At 33.5% G+C, this 19,473-nt stretch overlaps 1 protein-coding gene across 1 annotated transcript; it reads right to left on the minus strand.

The window, feature by feature from the left end:
• Positions 1–4,222: 4,222 nt before the first annotated feature.
• Positions 4,223–13,706, minus strand: LOC111995982 (peptidyl-prolyl cis-trans isomerase CYP57). Its single transcript, XM_024027929.2, has 10 exons — positions 13,360–13,706; positions 13,078–13,256; positions 12,904–13,002; positions 12,457–12,563; positions 12,187–12,328; positions 9,143–9,365; positions 7,719–7,758; positions 6,094–6,289; positions 5,014–5,154; positions 4,223–4,702 (listed from the first exon to the last, which is right to left on the minus strand). Exons 1-10 carry the CDS (start codon positions 13,577–13,579, stop codon positions 4,562–4,564), a joined length of 1,488 nt encoding a protein of 495 aa, XP_023883697.1. The 5' UTR covers positions 13,580–13,706; the 3' UTR covers positions 4,223–4,561.
• Positions 13,707–19,473: the final 5,767 nt, after the last annotated feature.

Below are 19,473 nucleotides of genomic sequence, written 5' to 3' on the forward strand. Positions count from 1 at the left end.
GATTTTCAGATTTGTCCAATAACTTTATAAACCTCTTAATCAAGCAGATAAAATAATCATAGTCTTCCACAAAATCAGGAGATTAAAAAGTCATCATAACCAAAGATATGAATAATATAATCTAGTTCAGATTGTTTAATTTATTGATTGGAGATCAATGATCAACCGTTTGTCTTTTATTAATAATCTAATTCTGATCACATGATGATACAAGATAGAAAAGGCAAAACAAATTCATTATGTATTGTAACCCTTCTGTCATTGACGTCGGAGCTGGCTTGATTTGATTTTTATTTTTATATTTTTGGAAAAAATTACACGTTATTTCCTCATAGTTTTGGTCCAGCTCCACCCGTAAACCCATGATTAAAAATAAGACAAGCTTAGATCATTTTATCTTCATTAGTCTGAACTCATAAGTAGATAAAGTATAATGTTTGTTAACTTTTCCCATGTTTTTAACCATAAATTAGTAAATCACTCTCAAAATTTGAACTTGTTTGATCAGTTTGATCTCGAAGCTTTTTAAACCATAAATTGGAACATCACTCTCAAAATTGAACCTGTTTGATCAGTCTAATCTCGAAATTATGAACGCCACTAATGAAAATAAAAACAATATAAATATGTTGTTGGGGTCGACAAGACACTCGCGGGTACTCAAATCAATAGAGGTGAAATTCAGACTATATTCTCAAGAAGTGATGACTGAACTTTATTTTATATCTTATATTGATGTTAATGTGATTCTTATACAGGGTGTGTGGTGATTGGTCCTAAGACAAATAAGACTCTTCAGTAGATCACTTGCATTAGTACTTGTATAATAGATAAAAAATGTCACATTTTACCCAACCAAGCCCAAAACTCATTCACATAATAAGTCTATGCAAAGTTATGTAAAAATACATAGTTACTACAATAATCTTGTAAATTTATATTGTCACTATTCATTTTGCATTTTGTTTTTCATTTTTTCTTTACATATTTCAAGAATAAAGGAAGATAGTGAATGGTAGTTGTTGTGTGTTAAAAAAGAGAAACAATCAACTTGGGCGGGAGCTTCCTCCACTTAGTCCTTTTTTTTTTCCTTCTTTTTTAGGATCACTAGGAATTATTTTTCATTCAAATAACTGGAATATCAAAAGTAACAAAAACTAAAATGTCTCATGGAATAAATTCTATCTAGACTAATAGAGGAAAAGAAAGCATAACTCTTTTGGCTAAGACAGAAGCTACAAAATTGCTCTGCCTCCTAATATGAGAAGGAGGAATGAGTCCGTAAAGACCCTGCAATAGACACAATGTCTTTAACAATATGACCAATGAAAGAGAAATCTCCTAGTTTCAATTGTGTGTATATTTATTTAACTTTTTGTCAATTGCTTCTTTCTTTTTTTCTTTTTTTTTTGTCAATTGCTTTTTGTTGAAACTTGAAAGTATTTGTATTTTGATAAAGTGAGAAAAAATAAAGTTTAAATTACATTTTAAATAAGCTGGAGGCAAAAAAAAAAAAAAAAAAAAATTTGCATCTAAGCCCAAAGTGAGGAGTGAGGTCGAGCGCCACACATGCCACGTCACTACTATGTCACTAAGAACAATAGATGATGGTAGATGATTAAAAGTATATTTACTTTTTCTTTTCATTTTTGCAAACTTGGGTTGCTTTAAATCAAAGAAATTCTATAATGTGTACAAAAAGCAGTATATAAGGATTATATATTTCGACATTTGGCTTTTTGTATTTATATAATGTATAGGAGATCCGCCGAAAGGTTGATAAAAATGTAAGTCCGTAACTTAGATGGGCCTACCTCGATCCTGGAGGTAAGAAAATTCAACAATATACGCTGCCCTTTTGACCCCAAGGCTAGGTACAACTCCGTGGCCGAAATTAAACCAATTGGAAAAGGTCAAAAAAAGAGAAAGCTGCCTAACAGTAACACACAGAGGGAGAGCATCAACCACGTTCATTGATTGTGTCTTAAGTTAAAATCGTCCAAGTCCTCTTAGCATAAAAAAAGCCGACACAACAAACAAGGACTTCCAAATAGCCAAATTGAAAGAGACTTGAGATTTTAAGCTGACAATGGAGACTGGAGAGATTTATTAACTTCTTGTGTAACAAGTCATAAATAAATCCTAGCCTGCAAAGCAATGTCCATGTCCTACTCGGAAGGAAGAAATTCTTTACGTGATACAAAAGCAAAAAATTAAAATCTCCGCAGAGCTGGAAAAAGTTGGATTTGTACTTTAATACTAGTCCAAATCATCAACATTTGGTTTTAATTTAATTAGTATACATAAATTTCAATTTTTGAGAAACTAATAAGGCCTAGCCACCCCAAAGAGACTGGCGGGAATATGTATATTGTTGAATCTCTGAACTAAACAACTTTTCATTACAAAAGTTTTTAATGCTTGATTCCTGGTTCTTCTTTCTGCCATCATATCAGTGTGAACTAGAACGAAAAAGCAAACGTGTAACTTGTGGTTTTCCTCAGATTTTTCTGTTTGGCCGCAAAAATTGCCACATTTTTCTTTTCCCACACATTCAAAAACCGTTTTATTCATGGACTGAATGACAACGTGACAGACAGACAGTCAACATAATACATGTGCTTTTCGAGGAAGGTGTTCTTCAGGGGTGGATGCGTCGTAATTAAATAAGTAATGCCACAATGCCTTCAACACGTCTATAGACTAGTGGATTCTTAATTCTTATTGTCAAAGATGAAAACAATGGCTATGTTTGGTTGGAGGAAATGAAAAGTGAGAAAATGGAAAATTATGGGAGGATGGAAAATTAAGAGGATAGAAAAGTTTTGGTTTTCTCTCATGTGTATTTGGTTGGAAGAGTGGAAAAGTGGAAGGATGAAAAACTTTTTTGTTTGGTTATAGTGAAAAGTGGGAGGATGAAAAATATAGTTTATATGAATTGACTATTATGTCTTTGTTATAATAAAATACTAAAGGGTCTAATAAGTGTGAAAAAATGAGAGTATTTGTATAATTTACTATCTATATTATCTTTTTTCCTTAATTTTTCTCCCAAATTGGGAGGATAAAATTTTGTGGGCCTGAAGGGAAAATTTTTCACACTATTTTTTTTTCCTCTTGTTTTCTCTCTTGAACCAAACAAGGGAAAATTCAATTTTTCACCCTATTTTCCTCTCCTTCTTTTCTATCTTCCCCGTTTTCATCCCAACCAAACGGGGCCTAAAATGCATGCATTCTTTAAGCTTTAAGATCAAATCTTGGCTAGACATTTGCAATTTCAAAAAAGTAGGGTTGGTATTCTATATAATATTTAGAAATTAGAAGCGTAGTATTTATTATTACTACGTTCCTATTAAGTCAAGTCGCATGATATAGCATTTTGGTCCATTAAGAGTCTGTTTGAGATTTGCTTATTTTGCTGAAACATAAAATTTTTTTGCTGAAAGTTTTATAGATAAAAGTAAAAGTTAGATGAAATAGTATAATAAGACTCATAAATAGTACCAAAAAGTGTAGTGAGACTCATGAATAAAAAAAAATAAGTTGAATAATAAAATAAGTTGGCAAAAATAATATTTACCACATAAACACTAAGTTTATTTCGATCTACTCAATCCTATTTTGCCCATTCCAATCCACTTAGCTCCAACAAAAATTAGAGATTTGTTTCCTGAAAAAGTAATAAAAATGATAAGTATTCACAACATTATCTTAAAATTCACGTTTAATAATATAGACATTATACTTATAGGATTTGAAAAGAAAAAAAAAATGTTACAATTTTAAACTAATATAATATTTAAAATTTAATGCAACATTTTACATATGTTCTAGGATATATTCATATTCATCAACTGGAATACTGTATAAATTTTTTTTTTTTTTTTATCCTTCAAACAACATTTTCTATGTTATATAAAACAATATTATAATTACATAATTTAGATATTTTTATTAAATTACATATTATATATATATATATAATTTTTTTTAAATGTAAAATACATTATATGTTCCATTACATAAAACTTATAAAAATAAAAAATATTTTTAACCAACAAATTTTATATCTTATAAAGTAACTATATTACATTTTATCACGCATCATGGGTTTATAACTAGTTGAATATAACTGCTTGGTCCAGCCCCTCTAAAATTATGATCACAGTTTTATCTTGAAAAAAAGAAAAGAAAAGAATTGAAGATACGATTTTTACCCAGATTGCATGAAGTTGACATCAATTAAACCACTGCCACATTAACACGTTCAGGATAAATATGTACATTTTTGTAGACACGGTCCACATCAATTAAAAAAAAGTGAGCAAAACCAAAGAAGACGAGAGAGGAAACGCAAGATTGCTGCTTTTTTTGCTGCTTTTTTTTTTTGCCAGGCATCATTTTGCATTTTGCACCTCAAGCTAGGAACTTTTCCTGCATGATTCTGAGCAACGATGTAGCAGTCAAACCACATAGCAAAGTCAAATTGGCACATGACCCAACTCGTCAATTCCATTCAGCCTTCAATTTTTACGAGCCTGACTTGTTGGCAAAGACGAGATCAAGCAAGAGGTCTCCCAGCCCATTCCCGTTCACGTCGCTTTTGCTTGGCTTGCATACGGTTGAACTTCTCTTTCCCCTTCTCCAGAAGAGGGTCGTGCACGACATAGTCATTTGGGTCATCATTGCGGGACATGTGATCCTGCATAAAACAGCCAACCTAAAAGTCAAGCAAGATAATAACTAAAGGGATTAGTTAGCCAACAAAGATTCAAAGAACATAAATCAAATTGTGCCAAACATCTACTTATCAACAAAAAAACAGTGCAAAACATCTTTGAAATTGGAGAAGGGTCTACTTAAGAACTAAAATAGTCAATCACTTTCAAATTTGATAAAGTGATCCAATTTCAATCATAACTACCATTCGCAGGTTTATATAGTTTCTGATTCTGAGAAAAAAGTACAAATATTCAACTGAAATGAATTCACAATGTGAAATATGAAGCTTACCTTGCCAGACTCTGGAACAAACTCTAACTTAATTGATTTCCAGTCAGATAAATCCTCACGATTGCCACCTCCAGATTCACTACTTGAGGCCAAGGGTTTTCCAGAGAAGGCTGCCTTAAAGTTCTCTAGTTTTGCTAGAACCTAAAAGTAACAAAACAAGAAGTCAATATAAAAAGTATATTAATTAATTTATATAACTACATACACAGGAAAAGTAGGGCACATAAAGATTGACACAAATTAAAATTCAATGACACCTATAAATGGAGAGAACACTTCCAAGTTCCATATAAATTGAGATTTTTCTGACCCCACCCCTCCATCTTTCCCCAGTAACCTTTTTTCCAAACTGCTATATTAGGTTGTTAAAAACTATGGTAAACAGCAAACACAGTCCATATGATTCCCAAGAGGACAAGGGAAGAAATTTGGAACCCTAAAAATTATTTATGTTAGGTAGCATTCTACAAGCCCCAGATTTCTTTTCCTTCCTCGATGACCTCAGAAATCCAGCAGAGTGCTAAAATATGATAAGTTTAATTCCATTTTCTAATTTCCAAAGACTTGGGAGTGAAAACATAAGGGCTTAAATTCAAATTTGAAACAATAACCAATTTCATAAATTGATGGCAAGTCTTCCCTAGAGGACATATCCCAGAAATAAAACAATATGATCTCTATGCAAATGAGAAACACAATGGGTATAAGTCTAGATGTCAATGACATCTTAGTGAGCTCCCAATCATTCCATGGTTCTCCTTGAAATATCCAGCCTCATTCTCTAAAGAATTCCTCACATGTACTTATCAAAAAGAATTCCTCACATGCAAACTTAACCAAAAAAAAAAAAACATTAATCACACACATGATGCCAAGATTAACCAATACCGTCAGTGTCTGATTTCTGGTTTTGTCTCTATTATTAATCATTTGCAGGTTAGTATTTCCTATCACTTGCATATTTTGATGGTCCAAAATATGGATCACTTCTTGTTCAGCCTTTTCTCAATAGGCAAGAACATAGGAAACAAGCTAAGATAAGAAAGATGAAACAAATAAGAACCATAACTTGTAACTTACATCTTCTTCACGTCCTTGAAGTCTGCGCTTTTTTTGTTTTTGCAACTGCCTTCCTCGTTCACCTTCACCTAACAGCTGTAAGTCTACATCTGCATTAGCCATTCGTTCAGCTCTGGCTTCTGATCCGAGTCCCCTTTTCTTCAGAGACAACTTTTCTACCCTCGGTTGCTCATCATCAATGCTTTCAGCTTTAGACCTGGTGAGAAGAGAACAACAACATTATTTTTCATATTAACAAGTTCTCAAAGCTTCTTTCTTGACTGCCAATGAGCCTTGGCTCAATTAGAACTTCCTCCTGGGTGTGTGTATGACTTTAGCCAATCAGCTTGTGGGTTCAAATCCAATGGGTGTGTGTATAACTTACCATTTAAAATAAATATATAATTAACTTTTATCTTGACCACAGAGTCATAGAAAATCTAGGATAAGGACCAAGAGGAGAAATTTTTTGTCTTCCAATGATTCATTTGACATGTGTATTAATGCAGTTTGCTTTTGTTAATTGAGATTTGGAAGACAATAGTCAGCCTCGCAGATTACCTGCATGCATAGAATGCAAGCAAGCATCGTATATAAATGTTCAATGTTGTACTTGCAGCATAGTATCCACAAGCCCCTATGTCAGCACCATGTGCCATGCAAAGAAAAGAAGATATAAAGGAGTAAACAAATGGGATAGGCCTTGGCTAGGGATTATAATGATGAAAGAGACTAAGAGAGTGAATCTTGTTGAAAAGAATTGGAGCAGCCTACTCCTACGCATGATGTGTTATGCAAAGAAAAGAAGACATAAAGGTGTGAACAAACGGTATGAACAACAACAAGAAGTCAACAACAAATGGTATAAGCCTTGTCTAATAATTATAATGCTGAAAGACGTGTGAGTTTTGTTGCTGAAAAAAAGGGAGCTGATGCCTACTCCAACAATCCACCTTGGCAATGGAACCTTGATGATCAATCAGAGGGCAAACTATCTTCAACCTCTATCACAAGTTAAAGAATAATTGCTGCACTATATTACATATTCTCACTCCCACAGACTTTTTCATTACTCAGTGTCCGTTTGGCATGATTAATTTTGCCAACTTATTTTACTATTTAGCTTATTTTTGCTATTATTCATGGATCCTACTATACTTTTTGATACTATTCATGGATATCATTGTACAATTTCAGCTAACTTTTAACTTTATCTACAGTACTTTCAATAAAAAGTTTTCAGTTTCAGCAAAATAAGCGGATCCTAAACAGACCCTCAATCCCCCATTACTAGTTAAAAATTAATTACCACACTATGTTACTCTTTATAATTTTTTTGATAAGTAAAATAATTTTATTCAAAAGGGAAGCGAGTTCAAATATAGTGTGCATTGAACCTCCCAAATTCCAAATTCCCACCAGTGGATTAGGTGTCCTCAACACACGTCACACATCCTGAATTCCACATCAATATGATCTCATTTATTATCCATCAGTGAGTTTGGCAACATATTGATCAAATGAAAAGTTACCAAGTGGTGTAATATTGTCAAAGAGTTATACCAAGTTATATTGCAACTAACACCCCAACACACACATTTACATATATATATATACACACACACACACATACACAAATATTTTACCTTGATATAGATATTTCTTGGTTCTTTGGGCTAGAATTCCCTGCATATGCCAATTAAAAAATAAAAAATTAAATTTGCATCAAAAAATTTTATTTTTTATGTGTAAGAAAAATTATATTAACAAAAAAGAACTACATCATACAATAAGAATGAAGCAGCCAAAAAAACATATGTACAAAAAAAGAAACAAAAACAAAAGAATTGCTTACAATACAACAAGAAACAGGATCTAAAAACGACAGAATAGAATCCCTAGAAGTGAATCCCCAAGCACAAGACTAGGCAAACAAAGTCCCTACAAACAGTACTAACAGCTGGTCTCGTCTGCTCCAAATCCTCAAATGTCCAACTATTATGCTCCCTCCATACGATAATTAAAGCATTTAAAATGAACAAAATAATTTCAAAAAGGAAGAAGGATGTAAACGACAAATGCAATAGATTTCAAGGCTATTTAATTTAACTAAGAGGATTACAATACACTACTTTCATGGTTTTGATGCTGACAAATAAACCCCCTTTTACTAAGAATAGGTTGCTACTCAATATTAGTTGTTTGAAACTCCCATAATCAATTTTTTAACTCTGTATTTTATTTCGTAAATGGCTTTAACCTGCAATATGCAAAGTTAGTGAAGAGATAACAGACCGTGAATTAATATATGCTCTTCTTCTTTTATTATTGTTTTTTCCAATTTCCTTGATCATTTAAACTTTAGACTGTAATCTCTTGTTGGACCTTTTCTACATCTACTATGTACTTGGGGCTCTCCTTTATCCTTTTCAACAAATTTATCACTTATCAAGAACAAAAATGAGGAGCAAATAAAAAAAAAAAACATTTGTCAACATAGATCTTCAATTTATAAATGTCAGTGGCAGGAGCCTAAAAAAACACTTCAGACAATAAATTACTGGCAGTAATCAGTAATAATTTTATCTACTAGTATAAAAGAGCTTGCCCCAATGCCATGCCAATGTATTTTACTGAGTTTGCATGTCTGTATTATTTTGCAACAACAGCAGTATTCCAATCTTGTTTCATTATCAAAAAAATAAAAAATTATCAAAAACAGATAGTACTTTTGAAACTAGAGAGATGTTTGGTTTTAATAACAATGCAACAAGTAACTTAGCCATTTTCCTATTTTTGTTTTATACATATATTGCTAGGCATTAAGTTAGCTTTCTGGTGGAAGGTTTTCCCTGCTATTATTTCAGTTTCACCGTTGCACAGACATTCTTTAATATCTTTTTAAAAGGGTATGCAGATTGATGCCTATGACAATGGCACCACAAATTCAAGGATTACTGTCCTATAAACTTCTATGTTGAAAAAAGAAAGAAAGAAAAAAGAGTTCTATATTAAACATCCACAGGTTTGAGAATTTACTAACTGAATTATGCTAAGATGATTAGGGTACCATCGTGCAATTTTCGCTTGGCGGGGTTATCGTCCAACTCCTTTCGTCTTCTGAGTATTTGCTGACGCATTCGTGCATCAAAGTTGGCCTCATCGTCATCACTATAATCAAGAAGATTATAAAATCCAGCTTTTGAATCATTCTGTGACTCTTCTTTCTTTGAGCTTAGAGCTTCTCTTACAGATAACTGCATATCCCTTTTTTTTTTTACATCAGATGAGTCCTGCATTTGAAAAGTGCCTTAGAGATATGCCATGTTGATCATCAATTGCTTGTTGTATGGTAAAAACATGTCATGCATATAACTAATGCTAGCAAGTGGTTGCAGCTGATGTTTTTGCTTTTTTTTTGAGGAATTCCATAAGTACTGTAAGTTTGAAAGATCTCTTAATGCTCCTTTTATAGTGTTAATCCCTAAAAAGACTAATCCTATCAATATAAGGGACTTTAGACCCATTAGCTTGATTGGAAGTGTCTATCAAATTTTGGCAAAGATGTTGGCCAATAGATTGAAAAGGATCTTGGATAAACCTATCTATGCACCTCAAAATGCATTTGTTGGTGAGAGGCAGATTTTGGATTCAGTGTTGATTGCTAATGAGTGTGTGGATAGCAAGATAAAAAGTCACATCCCTAGTATAATTTGTAAGCTGGATATATAAAAAAGCTTATGATCACGTTAATTGGGAGTTTTCTGTATTTATTGGAGAGGATAGCGTTTGGAGAAAAATGGAGAGGATGGATTCGTATTTGAATTATCACAGTACAATTTTCTGTTTTGGTTAATGGTTCTCCTTGTGGGTTTTTTTTTTTTTTCCCAGCACTTCTAGGGGATTGCCTCAAGGCAATCCATTATCTCCTTTGCCATTTATTTTAGTCATGGAGGTTCTCAGTAGAATGCCGAGGAGGAAAGGACTTATTACAGTCTTTGAGGTTGGGAATACTGAAGGTGGTGGATTATTCATTTCCCATTTAGTTGGGTGTCACCCTGTGTAATTGGGGTAATTGGGTATCTCTCTTTTTATATCAATAAATCTTTATTACTTATCCCCATAGGTTAAGAGTTAATTTGGGGAAAATTGAGATTGTGCCGGTATGTGAGGTGGAAAATGTGAATCAATTGGCTGATATTTTATATTGCAGGGTTGATTCTTTACCCATGACTTACCTTGGTATGCCACTGGGGGCTTCATTCAAATCAATGGCAATTTGGAATCCTATTTTGGGGTGTCTAGCAGGTTGGAAGAGATTAAAATTATCAAAAGGAGGTAGATTAACACTTTTGAAGAGCACTCTTTCGAGCTTGCACACTTGTTATCTATCGTTGTTCACCATTCCTACTTGTGTGGCGAATAGAATAGAGAGGATATAGAGGAATTTTCTATGGGGTGGTTTAGGAGAGGAGTTCAAACATCATTTGGTTGGATAGGATAAGGTGTGCTCTCCCTTGGTTGATGGAGGGTTGGGGATTCAGAAACTGACTACTTTCAATCAATCTTTGTCATGGTTATGGCGGTTTCAGTTGGAGGGGAATCAATTATGGAGACATGATTATTGTGAAGTATGGTGAGGAGTGGGGTGGGTGGTATTCAAAACCTGTTTGAGGTTCTCATGGTTGTGGGTTATGGAAAAGTATCAGAATGCAGGGAGACTGATTTTTACAGTACATTTGGTTTGTGGTGGGCTCTATCACTCTGGTAGTCGAACCTGATTCTCGCACAACTGTTGGTGTAGGTATCAATGAGATTTCCAAAGCTATTTGAAACTGCATTGGATAAGGATGCTTCTTTGGAATCTTTGTTGGAGATACAGCAGGTGGGGGGATCGGGGGGGGGGGGGGGGGGGGCAGGGGGGGGGGGGGTGGCAGAGGAGTTGGGGTGTGGGATTCATGAGAAATTTTAACGATTGGGAGATTGATAGGGTGGCTTCATTCCTCCATTTACTAGAATCTTATATTCCCACTAGGGAGGGGGTAGATCAGATGAGAGGGAAACTAAGGAGCAATGGGGAATTTATGTGAGATCTTTTTATGAGACCTTATGGGGTTCATCTTCTATGTCTTTTCCTTGGAAAGCCTTATGGAGGGTTAAGGCTCCTTGTAGAGTTTCCTTTTTTTTGTGTGGATAGCGGCTTTGGGGAAAATTCTTACTTGTGATAATCTTGTGAAGAGGGGTTTCACAATGGTGAGTTGGTGTTGCATTTGTCGATGCAATGGGGAGACTATGGACCACCTTTTGACACATTGCAATGTGGCTTATGTTGTTATGTTTTTTGGACGTTTGGGATTTAGTGGGTATTACCGGAGAATGTTCATGATTTATTATGTGGATGGCAGATTGGGGACTCTTATCATTTGTCAGCTATTTGGAAGCTTGTACCCTTATGTGTGCTATGGTTATTTGGTGCGAAAAAAATCAACACACTATTGAACATGTGGAGTGCACGGCAACTCAATTACTAGCATCTTTCATTAGTTCTCTTTATGAGAGGTCTTTTGCTTTGGGTCTCGCAGATGGTACTTTGGTTCAAAATTTCATAGAGTCAACTCATATGTAAATATTTTTCAATTGTAAATATTTAGGCTACTTCATGTTTTATTTTTATTTTTATGAAGTAGTCTCTTCTCAATAAAATTATTCTTACCTATCAAAAACAAAAAAGTATATAAAGCAAAAGTAGAGATACAGGATTCAATATATCCATATAAAATAAGCCAAAGCAGGCATCAATGCAATCAAATCGAAGGGATACATGATGGCCTTAGAGAGAGAGAGAGAGAGAGAGATGAGATGAAAATTTCAAATAACTAGAACCAATTAATGAGAACTCCAAAGCAAGTTAGTCAGATTGAACCAAGCTTGCATTAAGGTAAGCTCAGATTGAATCCAGCCCCCATCAAATGGCCATGTGTTGCACCACATTTTATATGATCATATCATCATAATATGGCATAAGTATAGCTGACCCCAATTTAACTGAGATTATGACTTAGTTGAGTTGAATAAAACAACATATAGGAATAAAAACAGATGGTAGATTGTTACCAATTCACTACTTGGAACATCTTCCTTTAAAAGACGAGGATCATCCAATACATCATGACTGCTTTTGATCTTTCGCTTTACGGCAGCCAATTCTTTCTCCTCTTCTTCAGCTTCTTCTCCAAATGAAAGCAAGTTGAGCTTTCTGCATTACGTAAATATAAAGCATGCATAGCTTAGGCAATAAACATAATAACCAATTCACAACATAAGTTGGTATTACTGTTACATCCACAGAAAATACAATTACACGAGGTAGGAGAAAGAACTCACTTCACAGCTTTCTTCTTGGTATCTTTCTTGTCAGAATCAGCTGCGGATTCAACCAAAGGCTTTGACAATGCTCTTGGAACAATGTCATCAAAAGGGTTCCATAACACCTAAAACAACGAATTCAAGAAGAATTTTAGCTGATCACTCTCTTTTCCCACATAATAACTTTATCAAAGAAGTTGAGGGGGGCAACATTTTTCACAATTGCTGACATGGCCTGTTGTGATTGGTGCATAATAAAAGAAGTGTTTGAAAGTGGCGTTACTCCAATCACCACTTGCGACCTTAGCATGATGTGAAAAATGTTGTAAAAGCCCCTAGCATTGCTCTTGAATGTGAAAGTGATGTTAAAGCAATGGCAGGTAGTGAAACTAGTTGGTGTCTCTAGAATTATTCCATTAACATTTAACAGTATGTATGTTTGTTTGTTTGTTTGATTCTACTGACCTCAACGGATAAAATCTTGGGTGGATCCAAGGGCCTGTCATCCTTATCAGTTTCAATTTCAGATAATCTAGTCAGATTATATATCGAATCCCCGGTGACCTGAAACAAAACAAGTTGAATTCAAATTTTGCCAAAAATTGATAAAAATTCGAAAAAAGAAAAAGAGAAAAATACCTTGCCAAAAATGGTATTCTTCTTATCAAGCCAATCACAGCGGTCCAAGGAGATAAAGAACTGACTGCCATTAGAATTAGGTGAGCCAGCATTGGCACACGCAACCAATCCTCTGTGCTTGAATCTCAACCGCGAATGAAACTCATCACCAAAAGGACCGCCGTATATACTTTCACCGCCTGAGAAATTAAACCAAATCATCTATAAAAATCTTGATTGTGAATAAGAAACCCTAAAATTTGAAAAAATATATATATATATATATATAGAACGAGAGAGTACCGGTGCCGGTGCCGGTGGGATCGCCGGCCTGGACGAGAAAGGCCTTGATGATGCGGTGGAAGATGGTGTGGTTGTAGTAGCCTTCGAGGCAGAGCTGGACGAAGTTGCGAACAGCTTTTGGAGCCTCTTTAGGCCAGAGCTCTATGTCGAGAGGGCCGTGGGTGGTATTCAACACCACCTTCCCCTTCGTCGGTGGCTCTAACACGTAAATCGTCGACATTTATTTATTTATTTATTTCCCACTTCGCTCGCTCGCTTTTTATTCAACTCAATTCTTTCTTTCTTTGTTCGCTGCACTGCACGTCTCACAACAAATACACTTACAATTTCAACAATGGATGACCATTTTTATCGTTCATTTGTCTTTTCATATATATTATTGGCCGTATTGCTTCTACTTTATTTTTGCTCCCTAAATTACAAATTACACACTTTTAATTTTGCATAAAATTCATTTAACTCATTTACTTGGATACTTTAACTTTTAATTTTGATCAATTCAATTCTCTCGTTAACTTCAATTAGAATTGAGAAGTTAATAACTCCCAAACAAATATTAAAATTTCAAGTTTTTGCAATTTAAATTATGTATAAAAAATAAGATTACTGATCAAATAGTAAATAATATCCGACTTGAATGAAATTTGATATGCATGTTAAGAATATAAGGGACATGATATTCAACGGTTAGATTTTCAAAATTCATACCTAAAAAAGATATATATGAGAAATTTGGAGAGTTTATGAAATTTTTTTGCAAAATAATATCATTTTGCTAATAATTTTGCTAGTTAGCAATGTTTCCAAACTATTTAGAAAATTAGCATTTGGAGTTTGTTAGACTCAATTTCCCTGTAACAACTCAAGTCTTAGAGACTCGAATTTTATGTGCTAACAACACTGAGGTGGAAAGATTATCCACGTGGAACTCGGATCTTTTAAGACTCGAGTTCCATAAGGACAACAAACCTAGCAAAGAAGGATACAGAGAGGAAGAGCAAAGAAAAACTTAGCAACATGTACGCTTCTTCTTCACTCCTTGATTGAGAAATAAACATCTTCAAACATTTAAGCTCAACAGAGAGGAAGATCAACGGAGAGGCATCAAAACCCAGCAATGCATGCTTTGTCTCAACGTTCGTGGTGCCAACAGGTTGTGAAGTTTGTTCATTTTGTTAAAGAATGTCAATTTTTGATTTAGTTCTATTGAGCAGATTTGGGGCTTTTTTGACAACAAAACCAAACCCAAGTCGAGATCGAAACTACCATGGGGTTGTCTTTGATTTATGTATGGAGAATGGGTATTTTTTTTTCCCCCCCCCCCCCAAACCCAAATACTCTTTACCCAAACCATGTTCTTCTTCTTCTTTGGTCAAATTCTTTTTCTTCGATCAGATCTTGATTTTTCTTCTTCTTTTTCACCCTGTACGCTTCTTCACTCCATTGTTATAGTTCTATGGAAACTCGAGTTCCACGTGGATAATTTTATTCACCTCAGCTTGGAACTCGAGTGTTTAAGACTCGATTTTTACTCTGAACTCGAGTTTGTTGGACTCGAGATGCTAGTTTCCTAAATAGTTTCAGAAACCTGCTAACAAACGAAACTGTTCCTAAAATGGTGTTAAATGGGGGAAAAAAAATCTAGAGTTTCTCTCCAAACTAGTTTGGAGAGAAACTATGTTATGTAAAAACCCTATGGTGGAGGAGCCCAACAGACTAGGCCTGTTATTTAGTCTATACAAGGACCCTTCTTATGAATGTCAAAAAACTCCATCACTGAATCCTTTGCTTGTCTACTAATCTTGTGGAGAGGCCACGCTAATTGTTTTTAGCTAAGCTTGTTCCTTCTTTGCCATAAACCCCAAGCAATACACACACACACACACACACACATATGTGTATATATTAATAAAATTTGCACTTCATACTTAGATTCAATTTTCTACTATATAATATTTGTTTTTGTTTTCTCACTCTAAGCAAAAATTTCTCTTTTTATGATCTTTGTTAAATGGTTGTCAAATTGATTTATGAACAAGTTATGGGTAAAATAAAGAGTTCCATAAATTGTTTTTTACATTTCTCTATTCCATTAATGTGCTAAATAATAAAAATGAATGCAAACTATAAATTGAAATGATTTTATAGAACATGACTTATGTTTAGTACATCAATTGTTTAACTATATTTTATAAGTTTTCGACTCAAATTGATAAAATCAAGATCTATGACCTAATTTCTTTTGTTTTGGTAGTTGATAACCTAATTTATTTTGTTTTTGGTAGTGGATAATAGAGAGGAGTAGGGGCAACCGACCAATCAGGCTCCTCTAATAAAACCCAAGGATGAAATAAAGGACATTGGATGGGTACCCATGTCTTACAAAAAAGGACCCAACAACAACTTTAGCTTCACCTTTGGCTTTGAATAGAACATAGGAGTAAGTTAAGGTGAACAACAGTTGAGATAGCCAAGAAATTAAGCAACATTCACTTCAACCGAAGTAGGGAAATTGGAGACATGTGAGGTAGTCCAAACATATATTTTGGAATATTGCAAAGTCGAAGAAGGTGCAAAGATTGTTACATCAACATCATCAAAGTTTATTTTTAACAAACCTTTAGATGAAGTTTGGAATGGAGGGGATCTCATCTAAGTGTGTTTTAGGAAGTTGCATGCAAGGAGTAAGAGAGGTTGATCTCAGTTGCAAAGAGTGTGAGCATTCATTTATCTGATTTGTCAATATCTATATGTGTAGAAATTAAGGTGGAGGAGTATCCTTATCTAGGCAGGGGCATTGTGGCGGTAAAAGGAGAGAAACATTTAAGGGCCATTTTGAGTTCATCCATTATCCAATTATCCATACAATAGTTGCTTATGGGCATTGCAAAAAAAACATGAATGAAAATGGATGGGTCTTCGCTTGGCAACCCTGGGAGGACAGATGGAGGTGGGCTCATTCAAGACCAGAACGGCAACTGGGTTATAGGTTTTAGCCATAATATTGGGATAACTATCGGTGTGGATGTTGAGTTGTGGGCTCTTAAGGATGGGTTAACTTTTTGTAGAGAGTTAAATCTATTAGTTGTTGAGATTGAGATTGATGCTAAAGTTATCCCTGGGTGGGTTTCAGATACTTATAATTGTAACTTACACCATGCAGCTCTTATTTTGGATTGCAGGACCCTCATTAGCCAAATTCCTTAGGTGAGGATGAACCACTATTTTTGTGAAGCAAATAAGTGCGCAGATGCCCTTGCAAGGAGAGGATCGGAGCTGGATCAAGATTTTATTGTTTTTGATAGTCTGATTATGGACATTGTTATGTTGCTTTATTATGATAAGTTGGGTGGGTACTATATATGAGAGGCTTTGTCCTTAAACTTTTGCTGATGTTGCTTAGTTCTTAATTCTATCTGTTTTCTACCCAAAATAAAAACATGAATGATAGTTTCCATACTTTTGTGGTAGCATGGGTGGACTGATATCTTGGATTTGCATTCAACTTTAAACATAAAATTTAACCTTTCTTTGAATTGGGCTAATGCTCAAACTTGGGTCAACATTTAATAATTTGGAATTTGGTTTGGAACTCTTAAAATCGTATATCATATCTATATCTATATAATATCTAAAAGTTAAAGCGTAACATTTATTATTGTTACGCTCCACATCAGCGTTGCATTTTGGTAAACTTAGGTCTATTTTGTTCATTTCGGTCCAATTCAGTTTACTTTGGTCAATTCGGTCTACTTCAGTCCATTTTGATCTAATTTGTTCCATTTGGTCAATTTCAGTCCAAATCTATACCCTTTGGTCCATGCAGTTTACTTCTGTCCATTTTGGTCCAATTTGTTCCATTTGGTCCACTTTCGTCTATTTTGGTCCAATTTGTTCCATTCCATATATTTCAGTCCAATTCGTTCCATACAGTCATTTCAGACTAATTGGGCCTTCAATTGATTCATTTTGTAGGTTTTCTTTTCAATTTTAGGCTCAAAATTTTATTTTTTCCTTAATTTTTGGGTTGAAAAGTATGAAATGTTATTCTATTTGAGCCAATCTATTTAGTTTTGGGCTAAAAAAAATACAAAAAAAAAGCATTAGAAATTAGAGATATGGGCCTTAAAAAATATAAAAATTAAATGATTACTTGAAAGTATGAAACTTGAAATTGGAAAATTCTTTTAAATAATACATGCACTATTTAATCCACAAATTTTATATTATATTCTTGTAAAATAATTATATTACATTTTCTCACGCATCATGTGAGTTTGCAAGTAGTATAATATATTAAATTGGAAGCTTAATAAAAAATTCAAACTAGATTTTAATTGCACTCCGATTTTGCTTCCAAGTGTTTTTCTAGTTGCCCTATAATTTAATGGAAAGTATCACTTCATTCATAGTCTAATTTATATTTACATGAAAACTCATGTATTTAAATTTAGAAAGTATTAAGAGACTCAATTTGATTTTTTTTTATGCTACTAAATAATATTATAAATGTGTATAATCTATTACTTTGATATATGTATAATCTATTACTTATTTGGTAAAAATGTCTATTGTGCCGGTGCATATATAAGAGTTATAAGCAAATAATGGCTAGTTTTCTCGATAATATGCGACAACCTTCTACTCAAATAATAATAATAATACAAAATTTCTTATAACATATTAAAGATGTCAAGTTTTGATTGGTGTAACATCAATTTTGTAGACTCATCACTGACGCTACCTTTATTACACATCAATTCCAATATATTATTTCAACGATTTTGAAACAAATTAGAAAAGAAATTGTGTTAATAGACTCATTAATAAAATAAATTGACCAACGTGAACAATAGATTGACTAAAAATAAACATAAGTAGAATTAAAAGGTTAAGAATCTTGTAACTTAGTGACATAACACGCTCTCCATTATTAGAAGATCTAATCCACAATAGTTATCATTGTTGTAACTATAAATTAAAAATAGAAAAAAAAAAAGAAAAAAGAGAAAAAATAAAGGAGAATTTAGAGGATTGGTAGTGTGAAACATGTGCAGGCTACTGACAGTGTGCAATCTTTTACTTTCTGCAAAAACTGAAAACCGTTGGTTATTAACAGTAAATCATCCTATTAACTCACTAACCACTCCTCCTTTAGACTGCTCATCCCAAGATTTATTCTACTAATAATTATCTAAAGACAGGTATATGAGGTAGCGAATATTCTAGGATTAGTACTTAGCAAAGTGCTACACAATATTTTTATAATAATTTTTTAGTGATAAGTTATTATTGGTTATGATTTAAGTTTATCACTGAAATTACTTTTTTATTTATCAATAATAACATGTCATTTAAAATTTATTATGAAATTGTTGTGAATATAACATTTCTCAAATAATATTTCAAGATTAGCCAAAGTGCTTAAACTAACTCCTAATTATTTGTGGACTAAATTGGAAAATACTCCTTTAGACTAAAATTACATACAAATAAGCCCCAAATTGAACTCTATTTTGCTTCAATTCCGAATTAGTAAAAACTAGATCGAAAGAAAGGTAAATACTTACTTTTACAAGAAAATGCTTGGAATATTACACTACAAGCTAAAAAATTTAATATGGGTCTGTTTAGATATTGCTTATTTTGCTAAAAATTGAAAATTTATTGCTAAAATATTGTAGCAAAATATTTTTTAATGAATGATGAGTAGTGCCGTGGGAACCAACCAAAAAGGCAAATTCCCAAATGCTAACATTCATTTGCACGCAAATGCACGCATAGTCGTTAATTGTCAAAGCACTAAAGTAAGTTTATACGTTCAATATTATTGATTTTTGGGTCTCAGTGTCTTGAGAAATAGTATCCTCAAAGTTAGGAGGCTACTTTCTTATAAATACAAATATATATATACATATATATATTATAATTTTTTTAAAATAAAATCCATTTTACTTGTGATACCATCACAAATACTCATTTTAATTTAAAACTTAATAATGGAAAAATTCATAGTGCCCCTAACTAATTTTTTTTTTTAGACAAAATCATTGATTTTGTCTCTTTAGTTCTTCATAATCAAATGATTCAAATCTAGTTTTGACACAAAATTTT

The sequence above is a fragment of the Quercus suber genome, unplaced genomic scaffold, assembly GCF_002906115.3.
Source record: "Quercus suber isolate HL8 unplaced genomic scaffold, Cork oak 2.0 scaffold_990, whole genome shotgun sequence".
Taxonomy (NCBI): domain Eukaryota; kingdom Viridiplantae; phylum Streptophyta; class Magnoliopsida; order Fagales; family Fagaceae; genus Quercus; species Quercus suber.

Coding starts and splice junctions, on each gene's coding strand:
- LOC111995982 (XM_024027929.2), bottom strand. CDS start 13,579: ATGTCGACGATTTACGTGTTAGAGCCACCGACGAAGGGGAAGGTGGTG. Junction 13,257..13,359: donor TCCCACCGGCACCGGCACCG/GTACTCTCTCGT, acceptor TTAATTTCTCAG/GCGGTGAAAGTATATACGGC. Junction 12,329..12,456: donor ACCAAGAAGAAAGCTGTGAA/GTGAGTTCTTTC, acceptor TACGTAATGCAG/AAAGCTCAACTTGCTTTCAT.